At 42.2% G+C, this 17,991-nt stretch overlaps 1 protein-coding gene across 2 annotated transcripts in view; it reads left to right on the top strand.

The window, feature by feature from the left end:
* Positions 1-17,991, top strand: part of xirp2b (xin actin binding repeat containing 2b) — a 125,363-nt gene that overhangs the window by 39,743 nt on the left and 67,629 nt on the right. For both annotated transcript variants that reach the window (XM_067987353.1, XM_067987352.1), the window contains one exon: positions 9,409-9,559. In XM_067987353.1, the coding sequence (XP_067843454.1) occupies positions 9,409-9,559 (151 nt within the window). The remainder of the gene's footprint in view (positions 1-9,408; positions 9,560-17,991) is intronic.

Genomic DNA, 17,991 nt, shown 5'->3' with positions numbered 1-17,991 from the left:
GCTGCGCCATTCAATATGATCATGTCTGATCTTCTACCTCAACTCCACTTTACCGCCCTATCCCCATATCCCTTGATTCCCTTAGTGCCCAAAAATCTATCTATCTCTGGGGGTACAGAATTCCAAAGATTCACAACCCTCTGCATGAAGAAACTTTTCCTCATCTTGGTTCTAACTGGCCGACCCCTTATCTTTAGACTATGATCCCTAATTCTAGACTCTCCAGTCAGGGGCAACAGCCTCCCAGCATCTACCCTGTCAAGCCCTCTAAGAATTTTAGACATTTGAATGAGATCATCTCTCATTCTTCTAAACTCCAGAGAATACAGGCCCATTTTACTCAATCTCTCCTCATAGGACAACTCTCTCATCCCAGGAATCAATCTAGTGAACCTTTGTTGCACTCACTCTAAGGCAAGTATATCCTTCCTTAGGTAATTGTAAACAATTTTACAACACCAAGTTATAGTCCAGCAATTTTATTTTAAATTCACAAGCTTTCGGAGACTTCCTCCTTCCTCAGGTAAATGTTCAGGAGCTCCTTGAAGCCTACGCATTTATACATATAGAACAATACATGGTGTTTACTTGGTGTTGTAAAATTGTTTACAATTGTCAACCCCAGTCCATCACCGGCATCTCCACATCTTCCTTAGGTAAGGAGACCAAAACTGTGCACAGTACTCCAGGTGTGGTTTCACCAGAGCCCTATATAATTGCAGCAAGACCTCCTTACTATTACACTTCAACCCCCTTACAATAAAGGCTAACATACCATTTGCCTTCCTAATTGCTTGCTGTGCCTGCATGTTAACTTTCTGTGAATCATGTACAAGGACACCCAAATCCCTCTGACTACCAACATTTCTTAGTCTTTCACCTTTTAAAAAATATTCTGCTTTTCTATTCTTCCTACTAAAGTGGACAATTTCACCTTTCCCCACGTTATGCTCCATCTGCCACCTTCTCGCCCACTCACTTAATCTGTCTATATCCCTTTGCAGCCTCTTTGCGTCCTCCTCACAGCTTACTTTCCCAACTCGCTTTGTACAAAGACACATACAATGCGAGTAACCTAAATTGAATTCAAGTCGGTGCCTGCACTCAACCCCTATGTGCACAAGGTTGGGAGTAACAGATCAGGTTGTGTGTGTATACAAAATTCAAATTGCTAGCTACACCTCAGTACACCCTACCTTATAAAAAAGTTTTGCAAATTAATTTCAAACTCTGTGATTTAAGTGCACAAATGTTATAATATAACTATCTACTAATTTGAAAGACCTGCCATTACTTTGTGTAATGTTCAGAAGCAAAAAAGAAACATTGGTTACCGTGGAAAATATACTTTGACAAAGAATTGCATTTAGATTACAAATGAGCTTTTATAAAGTATAACAATGAGTAAATAAATTGTTAGGTATGATTATCAAAGAACCAAAATCTTGGTGTATTGTGCAGACTCTCTATTGGGTTTTTATTAACACTTTCAAGTGTTGTCAAAAAGGCAGTAATTACTATAAGTCTAATCATGCAATCAAACAGAAACATAGGCCCCGATATTTACAGGGAGGCTGGTAGAGAGCAGGGCACGTGTCAGCAGCCAGGAGACCTGGAAGGCGGAGGTCCTACTGAATTCAACGCAAGACCTCATTAGAATTTTTTTACTCTGTTTCCCACCTGGCAGCCAGACAGTTTGAAGGCTGGCTGCTGCAGGGCGGGAAAGTGAAGCAATCCGAGCCCGCATGCAGCAAGACTTGGACAACATCCAGGCTTGGGCTGATAAATGGCAAGTAACATTTGCGCCAGACAAGTGCCAGACAATGACCATCTCCAACAAGAGAGAGTCTGACCACCTCCCCTTAACATTCAATGGCATTACCATCGCCGAATCCCCCATCATCAACAAGCTGGGGGTCACCATTGACTAGAAACTTAACTGGACCAGCCACATAAATACTGTGGCTACAAGAGCAGGTCAGAGGCTGGGTATTCTGCGGCGAGTGACTCACCTCCTAACTCCCCAAAGCCTTTCCACCATCTACAAGGCAGGAGTGTGATGGAATATTCTCCACTTGCCTGGATGAGTGTAGCTCCAACAACACTCGAAGCTCGACACCATCCAGGACAAAGCAGCCTGCTTGATTGGCACCACATCCACCACCCTAAACATTCACTCCTTTCACCATTGGTGCACTGTGGCTGCAGTGTGTACCATCCACAGGATGCACTGCAGCAACTCCCCAAGGCTTCTTCACCAGCACCTCCCAAACCCGCGACCTCTACCACCTAGAAGGACAAGGGCAGCAGGCACATGGGAACAACACTACCTGCACGTTCCCCTCCAAGTCACACACCATCCCGACTTGGAAATATAACGCCGTTCCTTCATCGTCGCTGGGTCAAAATCCTGGAACTCCCTTCCTAACAGCACTGTGGGAGAACCTTCACCACACGGACTGCAGCGGTTCAAGAAGGCGGCTCACCACCACCTTCTCAAGGGCAATTAGGGATGGGCAATAAATGCTGGCCTTGCCAGTGACGCCCACATCCCATGAACGAATAAAAAAAAAGCCTGATACAAGGCAGTAGCCAGGGACCGCTGGGAACAATCCCCACTAATTGAAAAGACGGGGGGTTGGGATGCTCAGAGCGCAGCAGCGAGGAGGGAGAGAGAGATCGTGGGGGGTGGTGGGGGGTGGTTGAGATCGCAGGGGATGGTCAGCTGATCACGGGGAAGGAAGAAATCATGGGTGGGCGGGTCGACTGATCGCGGGGATGAAAAGATCGCGACAGATGACTTGCTTGAGGGGCTTGGGGAAGCACTCCTGTTCCTCCTGGCCCACAAACAGTGCTGGAAAAACACTTAAATGCTGGATCTGGCACCTGGCACCTCCCGCCTCCTTTCAGCTCCGAGTTTCCTGAGCCCAGGGAAACCCAGCCCACTGCTTGTTAAATTCAAATGGCTGACAAAATCTGAGGAAAGCAGCCTCATTTAAATATTATAATTATGGACCCACCTCTCCAGAGTGGGTTACTCGGACGCCCCTAACTCGCTGCAGTAAAACTGCAAGTAGGCGAGTTCGTGGCGGATTGGGGTCAGGTTTCACATTTTTAGCAATTTAAATCCCACCCCCGACCCTCTCCCACCTGTCAAGGGCAGGTTAAAATTCCCCCCATAGAATGATAGAATCATGCAGCACAGAAGGAGGCCATTCGACCCATCATGCCTGTGCCTGCTCTTTGAAAGAGCTATCCAATTAGTCTCTCTTTCCCCGTAGCCCTGCAGATTTTTCCTTTTCAGATATTTATCCAATTCCCTTTTGAAAGTTATTATTGAATCTGCTTCCACCACCCTTTCAGAGAGTGCATTCCAGATCATAACAACTTGCTGCATAAAAAAAATTCTCTTCATCTCACCTCTGGTTCTTTTGCCAATTATCATAAATCTGTGTCCTTTGGTTACTAACCCACCCTTAAGTGGAAACAGGTTCTCCTTATTTACCCTATCAAAGCCCTTCATAATTTTGAATACCTCTATTAAATCTCCCCTGGTCTGTTCTAAGGATTCCAGTGGTTATATTAAATATGGGAGATTGAAAATAATAAACTTGCAGCACAGTATCAGATATGATTAGGAACACTGCCATAATTGTGCTATTACACCCTTTTGTATGTGCAAACATGATAAAACAGATCAAATGACATTTTGGCATGGTGACATTGTCCTTTTAGCAAAGTCAAGTATTATTTATATTGGATGTTTGATCTAATATTAATGTTAAACTTGAAATATTACTGAGATTACCAAAGCAAATTTTGCAGAACTAGATCAACTGTGTGTACCATGCTCCAAAATTATCCTCTGAAAGATAACAATCAGTGAAATGAGGATTTGTTCAGCAAAATATAATCTGCAATCATCCAAATACTTTGAGTAATTGAGGGTTTGTCTGCCTTCTCCCCCCTTCTCTTCATCCAAAAAAAGCTCTGAGTTTTGAGTCCAAGACTGCTTCCCACTCTAACATGCCTGCCTCAGTTGGATGATTTTAATCATTGCTAATTTCAGGCCACGTTGTAGTGAGATGTTCATCTTTGATCCTGTTACACAATCATGAAACAATAGTTATGTTAGTTTACAGTCATTTCAATTTTTAAAATCCCATTTCATAAGCCATAGCAGTCAGTCCTCTGACCACCTCGAGTGTATGAGTGCTCTGGACTAGTGCTCATTAGTGGTCTTTTTATATGCATGGATTTTGTTCTGATTATGCATAATTAATTATTTTGTACCCTGGACAGTTTCGGTCTGTAGCAAAATAGACCAATCTATGATGTGGGATAAGTAGCTAAATTCAAGGTAAGCTGGAACCTGTTGGTCTGTGCCCCAGATTGTGCCCACCTCTTGGTCAGAGGAGAAAACAGCATATAAGGATTTTAGAATTATAGAGTCATTGAATGATTGAATGGTTACAACACAGAAGGAGGCCATTTGGCCCATCGAGCCCGTGCTGGCTCTGTGTAAGAGCAATCCAATTAGTCCAGTTCCCGCGCTCTTTCCCCATAGCCCTGCAAATTTTTTCCCTTCAAGTATTTATCCAATTCTTTTTTGAAAGCTACGATTGAATCTGTTTCCACCACCTTTTCAGGTGACGCATTCCAGATCACAACCACTCATTGTATAAAAACGCTTTTCCTCATGTCGCTTTTGGTTCTTTTGCCAATCGCCTTAAATCTGTGTTCTCTGGTTCTCGAGCCTTCCGCCAAAGGGAACAGTTTCTCTTTATTTACTTTATCTAAACCCTTCATGACTTTGAACACTTCTATCAAATCTCCTCTTAACCTTCTCTGCTCTAAGGAGAACAGCCCCAGCTTCTCCAGTCTATCCACTTAACTGAAGTCCCTCATGCCTGGAACCATTCTAGTAAATCTTTTTTGCAGCCTTTCTAAGGCCTTCACTCCTTCCTAAAGTGCGGTGCCCAGAATTGGACACAATACTCCAGTTGTGGCTGAACCAGTGTTTTGTGAAAGATTCAACATAACTTCTTTGCTTTCGTACTGTATGCCTCTATTTATAATGCTCAGGATCCCATCTGCTTTTTTAACCGCTTTCTCAACCTGTCCTGCTGCCTTCAAAGATTTGTGCACATATACCCCCAGGTCTCTCTGTTCCTGCAACCCCTTTAGAATTGTACCTTGTTCTCCCTGCCACTTCACACTTTTCTGCATTAAATTTCATCTGCCATGTGTCCGCCTATTCCACCAGCCTGTCTATTTCCTCTTGAAGTCTATCACTATCCTCCTCACTGTTTACTACACTTCCAAGTTTTGTGTCATCTGCAATCTTTGAAATTGTGCCCTGTACACCCAAATCCAAGTCATTAATATATATCAAGAAAAGCAGTGGTACCGACCCTTAGAGAACACCATTCTATACCTTCCTCCAGTCCGAAAATAACCGTTCACCACTATCTGTTTCCTGTCACTTAGCCAATTCCGTATCTGTGCTGCCACTGCCCCTTTTATTCCATGGGCTTCAATTTGCTGACAAGCCTATTATGTGGCATGTTATCAAATGCCTTTTGAAAGTCCATATACATAACATCAACTCTCTATTACCTCATCAAAAAGCTCAATCAAGTTAGTTAAACGTGATTTGCTTTTAACAAATCTGTGCTGGCTTTCCTTTATTAATCCACACTTGGATTAATTGACTATTAATTTTGTCCTGGACTATCGTTTCTAAATGTTTCCCCCCACTGAGGTTAAACTGATTGGCCTGTAGTTGCTGGGTTTATCCTTACATCCTTTTTTGAACAGGGTTGTAACATTTGCAATTCTCCAGTCCTCTGGCACCACCCCCGTATCTAAGGAGGATTGGAAGGTTATGGCCAGTACCTCCGCAATTTCCACCCTTACTTCCCTCAGCATCCTAGGATGCAGCCCGTCGGGACTGGATGACTTATCTAATTTAAGTACAACCAGCCTTTCTAGTACCTCCTCTTTATCAATTTTTAGCCCATTCGGTATCTCAACTACCTCCTCTCATACTGTGACTTTGGCAGCATCTTCTTCCTTGGTAAAGACAGATGCAAAGTATTCATTTAGTACCTTAGCCATGCCCTCTACTTCCATGCGTAGATCTCCTTTATGGTCCCTAATTGGCCCCACCCCTCCTTTTTTACTATTTATATGCCTACAGAAGACTTTTGGATTCCCTTTTATGTTAGCTGCCAGTCTATTCTCATACTCTCTCTTAGCCCCTCTTATTTTCTTTTTCACTTCTTCTCTTGGTCAAAGAGGTAGGTTTTAAGGAGCGTCTTAAAGGAGGAGAGAGAGGTAGAGAGGCGGAGAAGTTTAGGGAGGAAATTCCAGAGCTTAGGGCCTCGGCAGCTGAAGGCACGGTCGCCAATGGTGGAGTGATTAAAATTGGGGATGCACAAGAGGCAAGAATTGGATGAGCTCAGAGATCTCAGAGGGTTGTAGAGCTGGAGGAGGTTACAGAGGTAGGGAGGAGGTTACAGAGGTAGGGAGGGGTGAGGCCATGGAGGGATTTGAAAGCAAGGACGAAAATTTTAAAATTGGACCGGGAGCCAATGTAGGTCAGCGAGCACAGGGTGATGGAAGAATGGGGCTTGGTGTGAGTTAGGATATGGGCAGCAGAGTTTTGGATGAGCTCAAGTTCATGGATGGTGGAAGATGAGAGGCCAACCAGGAGACCATTGGATTAGTCCAGTCTGGAGGTAACAAAGGCATGGATGAAGATTCAGCAGCAGATGAGCTGAGGTAGAGGTGGAGACAGGCAATGTTATGGAGGTGGAAGTAGGCGGTCTTGGTGATGGACCGGATTATGTGGTCGGAAGCTCATCTCAGGGTCAAATAGGACAACAGGGTTGTGAACGGTCTGGTTCAGCCTCAGATAGTGGCCAAGGAGAGGCATCTCCTTCCCCTGCTACACCTAATTCCCACTCTCTCCAAATTCTCAAGTTCCCATTCAGTTCATGATCCACTCTCTTTGCGATCCGCTCTGTGCTTCATCCCTCTTCATCCATCTTCATCAGCAGATAACCACCTACTTTATACACCTGTTGAGAACAGCATTTACAACTGCTCAGTCAGCTTCCAGCTCTCAGTAATTTGAAGTGTAAGTAACTTGGGAAAAATAATTATCTTGGGAAGAAACTAAATTTTCTCTAGGTTTTTGAATGGGGAAGTTGAGGAATAAATTAAGTTGAAAAAATAAAAATTGAATCAAGCACCAATTTTGATTAAACTTCAAAGGCCCGGATTTTCCTGTAGCATAGCATCTAATGGCATCTGCCAATAGTTAGACTTGCCCTTGCACATTTAGGTTTTTAAATTTTTTAGGTGGCAAGTTGCTGAAAGTGCGAGCTGATAACGTCGCAGTGAGGGAAACAGGGCGTCTGGGACCTGAGTGAACAGGGCAAGGAACTGTGTATCTCCTTAATCAATCAGATTGAAGGATTGAGAAATAAACAGCTCAAGGACTGAGAAGGATATGTAAATTAGAGTGGGTGAATTCAATGTCAAATCAGGTGCCAAGTTCCGCACCCATGAGGACGGCCTCAACCGGGATCTTGGGTTCATGTCACGCTACACGTAACCCCACCAGCGAATAAAAGTTATCTGTTTTTAATACAACGGGTCATTTTCTGTCTTTCTCTTCCTTTCGGATGTTTCTCCCTCTCTCGCTCTGTTTTGTGTTCTGGCCGTTTGTATATTCGGTGGTCCTGTAGGTAACACCTCTCTGTCTGAACACTTTGATTGCCTTGACAACGGGCAGTTGGAAAGATTATCTGTAATCACCAGGTATTGTTCTCTGAATATATATGCGAAACGTTCAAGGATTCCCACATTCACCTGACGAAGGAGAAAGCCTCCGAAAGCTTGTGATTTTCAAATAAAATTGTTGGACTATAACCTGGTGTTGTAAGATTCTTCACACAAATCAGGTGCAGAAAGAGAAATAAAGAGAGGGAAAGAAAGATTGGATTAAGAGAGAGGAAAAAAAAGACAAAGGAAAAGTAAATACGTTTTTTAAAATTTAAAATTTTACATTTTTAAAATCGCTAACAACAATTCACATCGTTCACCTGACGAAGGAGGAAGCCTCCGAAAGCTTGTGAATTTAAAATAAAATTGCTGGACTATAACTTGGTGTTGTAAAATTGTTTACAACAATTACAACCTGAAGGAATGAGACATCACGCTTTAATTATTAATTGTCAGTGCCAGAGAGGTTGATTTGCAGTAATTAGCACTTATCACGTTGTTAAAAGAGTACTTAGACTGGAATGCACAAGACTTCATGCCATTCAATGCATTTCAATGGTGAGGCAGACAGCGAGATGTTGTTTTCGCGAAGCAAACGGCGGAGCGGCGCATCTCGGACAGCAACTTTTGGATATCCGCGTTTAACCTGCCCCTCGCCTGAAGTTTCTGTACCATTCGTGCATAAATAATGGCGAATGCCATTAGCCTCACCGTTGTTTTGACAGCAAAATCTGGCCAAAGTTTTTGCTACTGGAATCACATTGCAATTTTCGTATTTGTAAATTAGCTTCTCCTATCCCATGACTTTACTTGCAATAACTGATATAACTTGCTGTCATTTTATTTATGGGCTCATAAATATTTCATATCCAGTAATTCAACATTTCTTAGTAAAATGAATACATAACCAATCATATTTAAAGCGCATTCATTTGAGAGTAATTAAAAAACTTCAGTTATACTTCATAATTTACATATAACTATTGCTAGAAATGTATTCTTTTATTCAAAAGTGACCTAAATTTAAAGGAGCTGGTTCACCATGTTGGCAAGTTTTCAAGCAGGGTTAGTTCCCCAAAGAGCTCTGAACAGGCTGCTCCAAAAGCTCAGTGCACAATGTTGGCTTCTGTGTTTCTTTACGTGGTAGCAAGCTCTATGTCTGTCATAGCACAAGGTTATAAAATAGTTAGGAGTTTTTTTTTCAAAAGTTGATTTTGGCATAATACATTGTTCAAAATGTCACCTTTAAGGAACTGAGACCTACAGTTTTGAATTAATGAAATAATCTTATTATGAACAATCAACTAAATGGTGGCCTTTGCATTATATACGACACCTAATACCTAATGTTTACTCAGTGATGTAATTCTTCCTGTTTTATAAAAACCTGTAACTGATCAGTAGAAACATGTACTGAGGAACTTGTCTGTAGAACTTGTTTGTGCTGAAACAAATGTGGTATGTTTTGTGTCTTTTGTATGCCTATCTTGCTGTGAGCTACTGTGTGATCAGTTCCACTGATAAAGGGCTGAGCTCAATAAGTTTAAGAGGAAAACCACAGATGTTTCCAAATAGCTGTTAATGTGACAGTTTTTTTTCATTGTTCTTTTACAGGAACTGAGAGGTGGAGGTTTACCCTCTCCACCATCAAAGCAGCAGTCTGGACATCCTTCAGGCAGTGTTTTAACCACTCTAGATTGTAAAGTTAGGGGGGAACCGGAGAAAACAATGTCGCTGGATGGCAAGAAGACAAACAGCAGTGAGGGTGAGTGCCTTAACACTTAAAACGCTTTGTCATAGCAATGATGTGGAGATGCCGGTGATGGACTGAGGAAGGAGGAAGCCTCCGAAAGCTTGTGAATTTAAAATAAAATTGCTGGACTATAACTTGGTGTTGTAAAATTGTTTACAATTGTCATAGCAAAGCGTCTACATGTGCATTTTTCACAGTTATTTTTTAACCCTTAATAGTTGTGAAAGAATGAGTTATTTTCTCTTTTCAGTTTAGTTGTTCATAGTTTCCTTCAAGTGTGTAGTTTGTTCACTTTGTCTCATGGTATAAGAGCTACTTCTCCACGCTCCTCCAGGGGATTATCTTCTCTCTTATTCCCTCCTTCCCCGCCCCTCTAACCCTCCAGCTGTGTTAGATGACTTGACCTTATGATCAATATCATTTATATAAGAATTCTGTTTTTTAATATTTAGCATGAAGAATTGATAAGAGTTTGGACATTTTTTTTAAAACTCTCCTGTGCAGAAAATGCAAGACCTCTACTTATCATTTTACTCTGATGACAAGACTAAGATCAAGAACTCATTGCGGGCACAAATGCATATACTGCAACAAACTGGCAGTCTGATGGCTCACACTCACATGGTGCTATTTGGACTCTTGAATATAATGCAGTTTCTAACAAATGGGTGTTTTTTGCCACAACGGTGCTTCCTACCTATTGTCTCTCCATATCAAAAAGTCAGCATGTAGCATTGCACATTCAAAGCAACGAGCCATTAAAGACTGTGCATCTGGGTTTGGTACCATACCAATCATTTTCTCATTCTGTGAGGAAATGAAAGTACAACATTTGTCCCATCTCCTCTTCTATCTCCTAGAAATTGAGAAAGATAAACTATTGAGATTAGCCATTGTGAAAATTGATGTGTCGTCTTCTAATGATGAGCACACAACTTAATTGTCCTCAGCAAGCTTCCTACTGCAATGGAATATCATGTCTGTTGGAGTTACTGAGAAAACAGTGATTTTTACCACTTACCGATCCTATTCCTGTAAACCTAAAATAGAAAATGGTTTATTGTGTTTGTGTGTGTGTAAGGTGTGCTTGAATGTTACGGTCAGATTTGTTTTCAGAAATTATCTGCAGGGGAAAAGAAACCTGATGATTCTGTATTATTTTTGTTGCAATAAGTCTGTAATTGGCCAGTCTTTTGAAAGGTAACATTGTTGGTGGTACAAAATAGAGATTTTTTTCCTGTATTCTTGATATACTGCATTAAAGTACTAACCATGCTAAGTTTGTTAGCACTGTATGCTAAATACCGTGGCACTGAATTCCCATGGGGTACTCCCAATCTCTTTCCATAACTTGTAAACAATTTTACAACACCAAGTTATAGTCCAGCAATTTTATTTTAAATTCACAAGCTTTCGGAGGCTTCCCCCTTCGTCAGGTGAACGATGTGGGAGATAAAGCATAAATGACTCTGTCCCTTTCTAGCTATCTGTCTATAAAGCATAAATGACTCTCTCTGTCCCTTTCTAGCTATCTGTCTATCTGTCTTCTTTCCCCACCCCAGTCACCAGCATACGGGAGGTTAGTAGCATTCAAAGAGCTCTGGAACATCAAAGTAGATAGACTAAAATGTCAGATAAATGTTAATGAGAATAAATGTAAAACAATGCACATTGGAAAGGTGAAGCATCTGCACACAATAGATAATTGTCCACTATGGAAAGGTGGAAAAGGAGAAGTATTTGGAGATCGTTATCAATCCTTCACAAAGTATCGATGTGAGACTGTTATCAACAAGTCTAATCAGCTAGTGAGATACATTTCAAGGACATTTGATTAGAAGTGAAAACGAGTTATCCAAGCCCTGTAGACACAATGATATGCTAACATTTGGAACTTTTGTGTGGAATTTTGGATAACCTACCTTCTAAAGGACATTGCTGCATTAGAGAAAGTTCAGAGCTGAGACAAGAAGATTCTGGAACTGACAATTTTAAATTACAAAGACAGACTCTGAATTTGATTTCTTTTCATTGGAGAAAAGAAAATGAGTGATCAGCCTTTAAAATGCTAAAAAGAAAACTACACAACATAGATATAAGGCAAAGAATCTTACAACACCAGGTTATAGTCCAACAATTTTAAATTACAAAGACAGACTCTGAATTTGATTTCTTTTCATTAGAGAAAAGAAAATGACTATAACCTGGTGTTGTAAGATTCTTTACATTTGTCAACCCCAATCCATCACCGGCATCTCCACATCATAGATATAAGGCAGCTATTTAACTTGAATGGTGATTGTGGAACAATTGTGAAGAAACCAATCTTGTAGTTTAGAGGTTAGTAGAATCTCCTCCCGCCCCCTGCCCCCTGTACAGAGATTTATCTTTCATTTTATATGGCAGCTTGTGTCCATTTTAATTCAGTTATAGCCCTGAGAACAAACTGATCAGTTAGAATAAACACATTCTCTGGCTCCGAACTATATAATTAGCGTATCTGAGTTCCTTTTCTTCTTTGTTTGTCTGATTTCAGATTTTTTTTCGACATTACTTTTACTGTCAAAGGTGCTAGTCTTCTGTGGACTTTTGCTTGGACACCCTCAGCCAGCTACACTGAGGAATTCAGGCATGAGGATGTAATGCAAACCTCACAATACATAGGAGAAACCACAGGCTGTGACAAGATACACAGAAAAATATCAGTATGACATTTTATATCAATTAGGAAACTGAGTGGCCACAATCTAGATTTTTTTTGTGGGGGAGGACGAAAGCTTTAAAAACTTGGTTGTCAGCCTACAAGAGGAGACAGTTATTCACCTGGGATTGCTGACCCACTAGGAGGTAGGAGTCTGTTGCAGCAGGCGTTTTATCCAGAGTGTCTAGAGCTTATGTTTATTGACAGCTCCAAATGCGCGGCTTGCCTCACAGTGAGATATATAAACTGAAGCCTTTTCCCATTTCACTAGTTCCTTTTTTTTGTACTGACACTTGGGTAGAGGCAAATGGAGGGATATGTAAGGTTTTTTTTTACTGGCATGAAAGAGTTCTTTTAATCTCCTGCTAAGGTTTTCTTAACTTTTTATTGTTTTGATTGATTTTTGAAGAGTTAAATCTTGTGAAACGTGCTGCTTTTGCTCTTGCTTCTTGAATTTTACTTCACAAATCTAATTCATAACTTAGTCTGATATATGGCCTGTCAGAATGTTATTTGTCCATCCATCAGTCAGAGTGACCAGGAGAATGAGATGTAAAGTACTAATTTCCATTTGGTTTATCAGTAGCATAATGGGTTTATTGTTCACTCTGGGAATGCTACTCCCAGATAACTTTGTGCTAACCTTGACTGTAAATATTTAATCTCCTGAGGGGAAAGGACAGCACAAATTCTCTTCTCACCAGCACAAATTCTCTTCTCCAACCCCCTCCCCTCTGAGTAACTCCAGGTTTTCCATCTGTTCCATGTCTCCACTCTTTAGTCCTAGCTGGCAACCCTCCACAGATGATGCTCGCAGCCCACCAATAACATAATAACCATCATATGCCATTTGGTATGAGGATGTTTGCAAAAGCACAGAGCTTGAGCACAGAGGTTGGTAAAGACAAAGAATGAACCTTCAACGGAGTGAATTGCTAACAGAGTGAGGACGTTCAACTGGGAATTTGGTGAGTGTGGGAATTAGGTGCAGAGGGGGAAGGAGGTGCTAAGTGATTTAAACCAAGGGACTATAAACTAATCTATCAACTTTTAAAACTTAAATAAAAAATACATAATTTTTTTTAAAAAGACTAAGTAACTACTAATTATTTTGAAATCAAGCTAAATCCATTTACTAAATATAATCTAGATCTCGTGATTCTATTAGTCCTAGAAATAAACTACTGATTAAATAAATAAAAACCAAAGAAGGCAGTACTGGCTGTCTGTCGGGACTGAGACTGTCCCAGATTGCCACTTCTGCAGTAAATGTCTCTGGCTTGAGACACTCCGGCTCAGAGCCTTTGAACTGGAGTGCAAGTTAGACACATTCCAACACATAAGGGAGGGACAGGTAGAGCAGGAGGTCCCGCAAACACTGGTCCTATCCAACAGATACAAAGTATTTAATACCTGTGAGGATAAGGATGAAGACTGCAGGAAGAATGCCCAGAATGCTAACCATGGCACCGTGGAGCATGAGGCAGTCCAAGTTGGGGGAGGATCAGAATAGAAAGGTGTAGTCATAGGAGATTCTATAATCAGGGGCATAGATAGCGTTCTCTGCGACCGAGAGTCCAGGAGGGTGTATTGCTTACCTGGTGCAAGGGTAAAGGATATCTCAGGGCAACTGGAGAGGAACTTGGAAAGGGAGAGGGAGGATCCAGTTGTCATGGTCCATGTTGGCATCGATGACATAAGGAGGAGATCCTGCTAAGGGAATATCAGAAGCTAGGAACTAAATTAAAAAGTAGGATCTCATGGGTGATAATCTCTGGCCCGAGCCACGTGCTAATTGACATGGATTGAAAATTGGTTAACAGACAGGAAACAGAGTAGGAATAAATGGGTCTTTTTCGGGGTGGCAGGCAGTAACTAGTGGGGTACCGCAGGGATCAGTGCTTGGGCCCCAGCTATTCACAATATATATCAATGATTTGGATGAGGGAACCAAATGTAATATTTCCAAGTTTGCTGATGACACAAAACTAGGTGAGATTGTGAGTTGTGAGGAGGATGCAAAGAGACTTCAAGGCGATTTAGACAAGTTGCGTGTGTGGGCAAATACATGGCAGGTGCAGTATAATGTGGATAAATGTGAAGTTATCCACTTCAGAAGGAAAAACAGAAAGTCAGACTATTATTTAAATGGTGGTAGATTGGGAAATGTTGATGTATAAAGGGACCTGGGTGTCCTTGTACACCAGTCACTGAAAGCAAACATGCAGGTGCAGCGAGCAGTTAGGAAGGCAAATGGTATGTTAGTCTTCATTGCAAGAGGATTTGAGTACAGCAGCAAGGATGTCTTACTGCAGTTATACAGGGCCTTCGTGAGACCACACCTGGAGTATCGTGCGCAGTTTTGGTCTCCTTACCTAAGAAAGGATATACTTGCCATAAAGGGAGTGCAGCGAAGGCCCACCAGACTGATTCCTGGGATGGCAGGACTGTCATATAAGGAGAGATTGGGTCGACTAAGCCTGTATTCACTCGAATTTAGAAAAATGAGAGGGGATCTCATTGAAACGTATAAAATTCTGACAGGGCTAGACAGACTGGATACAGGGAGGATGTTTCCCCTGGCTGGGGGGTCCAGAATGAGGGGTCACAGTCTCAGGATACGGGGTAGGACATTAAGGACTGAGATGAGGAGAAATTTCTTCACTCAGAGGGTTGTGAACCTGTGGAATTCTCTACCACAGAAGGCTGTGGAGGCTAAGTCACTAAATATATTTAAGAAGGAGATAGATAGATTTCTAGACACAGGAGGCATCAAGGGGTATAGGGAGAAAGCGGGAATATGGAATTGAGATAGAGGATCAGCCATGATCATATTGAATGGCTGAGCAGGCTCAAAGGGCCGAATGGCCTATTTTCTATGCTTCTATGGTTCATGTTGGCATCGATGACATAAGGAGGAGGTCCTGCTAAGGGAATATCAGAAGCTAGGAACCAAATTAAAAAGCAGGACCATTTGGGTGATAATCTTAGGTTTACCACCCGAGCGTTGTGCTAATTGACATAGGGCATAGGCAGATCAGAAAGGTGAATGAGTGGCTGAAAGAGTGGTGTGGGAAGCAGGGTTTCCATTTCATGGGACACTGGCACCAGTACTGGGACAGGAAGCAGCTGTACCACTGGGATGGGCTTCATCTGAACCAGAATGGGACCAGAGACCTAGTGGAAAGAATAAATAGGGCGGTGCATAAGGCTTTAAACTAGCAAGATAGGGAGAGGGATCTGGTAGCAATAACAAAAGCTTAAAGAGAAAAGAAACAGGGGATGAGTGTAAAGGTCAGATTAGGGTAAGGATTAAAGATAACAAATAGTCAAGGAACAAATACAGTTATAAAACACAAGTACAAAAGAATTGTTAAAAATAAAGTAAAATGATCAACGATTAAAGATGAATTAAACTGCCTGTGCAGCAATGTACACAGCGTCCAAAATAAAACAGGGCAACTGGAGGCATAAATCCATTGTGAGGAACCAGATGTAGTAGGAATAAGTGAAATATAGCTACATAAAGAATAGGACTGCCAATGAAATATTGCAGGTTATAACATAATCAGGAAGGATAGGGAAGGAAGAAGGGAGGGGTGGAGTAGCTGTACTAATTTTTTTTTAATTCATTCATGGGATGTGGGTGTTGCTGGCAAGGCCAGCATTTATTGCCCATCCCTAATTGCCCTTGAGAAGATGGTGGTGAGCTGCCTTCTTGAACCGCTGCAGTCCGTGTGGTGAAGGTTCTCCCACAGTGCTGTTAGGAAGGGAGTTCCAGGATTTTGACCCAGCGACAATAAAGGAACGGCGTTATATTTCCAAGTCGGGATGGTGTGTGACTTGGAGGGGAACGTGCAGGTGGTGTTGTTCCCACGTGCCTGCTGCTCTTGTCCTTCTAGGTGGTAGAGGTCGCGGGTTTGGGAGGTGCTGTCGAAGAAGCCTTGGCGAGTTGCTGCAGTGCATCCTGTGGATGGTACACACTGCAGCCACTGTGCGTCGGTGGTGAAGGGAGTGAATGTTTAAGGTGGTGGATGGGGTGCCAATCAAGCGGGATGCTTTGTCCTGGATGATGTCGAGCTTCTTGAGTGTTGTTGGAGCTGCAGTCATCCAGGCAAGTGGAGAGTATTCCATCACACTCCTGACTTGTGCCTTGTAGATGGTGGAAAGGCTTTGGGGAGTCAGGAGGTGAGTCACTCGTCGCAGAATACCCAGCCTCTGACCTGCTCTTGTAGCCACAGTATTTATATGGCTGGTCCAGTTAAGTTTCTGGTCAATGGTGATCCCCAGGATGTTGATGGTGGAGGATTCGGCGATGGTAATGCCGTTGAATGTCAAGGGGAGGTGGTCATTGCCTGGCACTTATCTGGCGCGAATGTTACTTGCCACTTATGAGCCCAAGCCTGGATGTTGTCCAGATCTTGCTGCATGCGGGCTCAGACTGCTTCATTATCTGAGGGGTTGCGAATGGAACTGAACACTGTGCAATCATCAGCGAACATCCCCACTTCTGACCTTATGATGGAGGGAAGGTCATTGATGAAGCAGCTGAAGATGGTTGGGCCTAGGACACTGCCCTGAGGAACTCCTGCAGCAATGCCCTGGGGCTGAGATGATTGTCCTCCAACAACCACTACCAATTAGAGATAATATAATGGTAGTAAAAAAAGTGACCTAACTAACAGAAGATAGAAATAGCATCCATATGGATTGAAATAAAAGACAAGAAGGGATCGATCACACTAATAGGGGTATATTACAGATCACCTAAGAGTGGAAAGGAGGTGGAGGAAGAAATATGTAAGCAAATATGTGAAATGAGTAAAGGACATAGAATAATAATCATGTGAGATTTTAACTATCCCCAAATAAACTGGCAAGAAGAGGTAGGTAAGAGGAGGTATAGGGAATGGAATTTTTACAACTTGTGCAGGATTTCTTTCTTATCCAGTATGTAAAAATTCCAACAAGGGAGGGAGCACTGCTGGATCTGGTAATAGGAAATGAACCAGAACAGATAAGAGAAGTAAGCGTAGGGGAACATCTAGGCAATGGCGATCACAACATAAAAAGGTTTAAGAAAAAGATTGAGAAGACCAAAGTAATAAATTGGAAAAAAGCTGATTTTCAGGGGATGAGACTGGAACTAGGGAAAATAAATTGGAAAAATGTACTGAAAAAAGAAGTAGAACAGCAGTGGGAAACATTTAAATCGGTGATCAATAGACTCCAGGAGAAATATATCCCATTACAAAGCAAGAACAAAGGGCACTAAATTGGGCCATGTAGCGCCCGTTGTTTTGGTGCTACGCGGCCTCTCGAGCATCCAAGGTGGTGTCCTGGCTGCGCACAAACGTTTCCAGCGTGACGTGCACCGGATGCCTGGCATAGGTAGTAGCACATGTGCAAATACCGAACGCCGGAAGCATGTAAGGTAGGGAAGAAAATGGTTACAATCGGTGTGCAACACTGATTTAAAGTGATAGACACCATTTTGGCACTTAATGCCCAACTCAACGCACAGTCTTAACCATGACCATCTGAACGTGTCTTAGAGTGCCAGTGCTATTTAAAGGGACCATACAGGATTTACAGGTTAGTGGCTGGATTATTTCTCCTGGCTGCCGAGACATTTGTAACTGTTTTTGGAGGTCTCCTATATTTGAATACTGGGACGCGGGGACCTAGCCCAACATTTAGAGCCAGGACGTGCAGGGGTGAAGTTAGGAAATGCTTCTACACA

The sequence above is a fragment of the Heptranchias perlo genome, chromosome 7 (genome assembly GCF_035084215.1).
Source record: "Heptranchias perlo isolate sHepPer1 chromosome 7, sHepPer1.hap1, whole genome shotgun sequence".
NCBI lineage: Eukaryota > Metazoa > Chordata > Chondrichthyes > Hexanchiformes > Hexanchidae > Heptranchias > Heptranchias perlo.
This window is presented reverse-complemented; position numbering and strand designations above follow the sequence as displayed.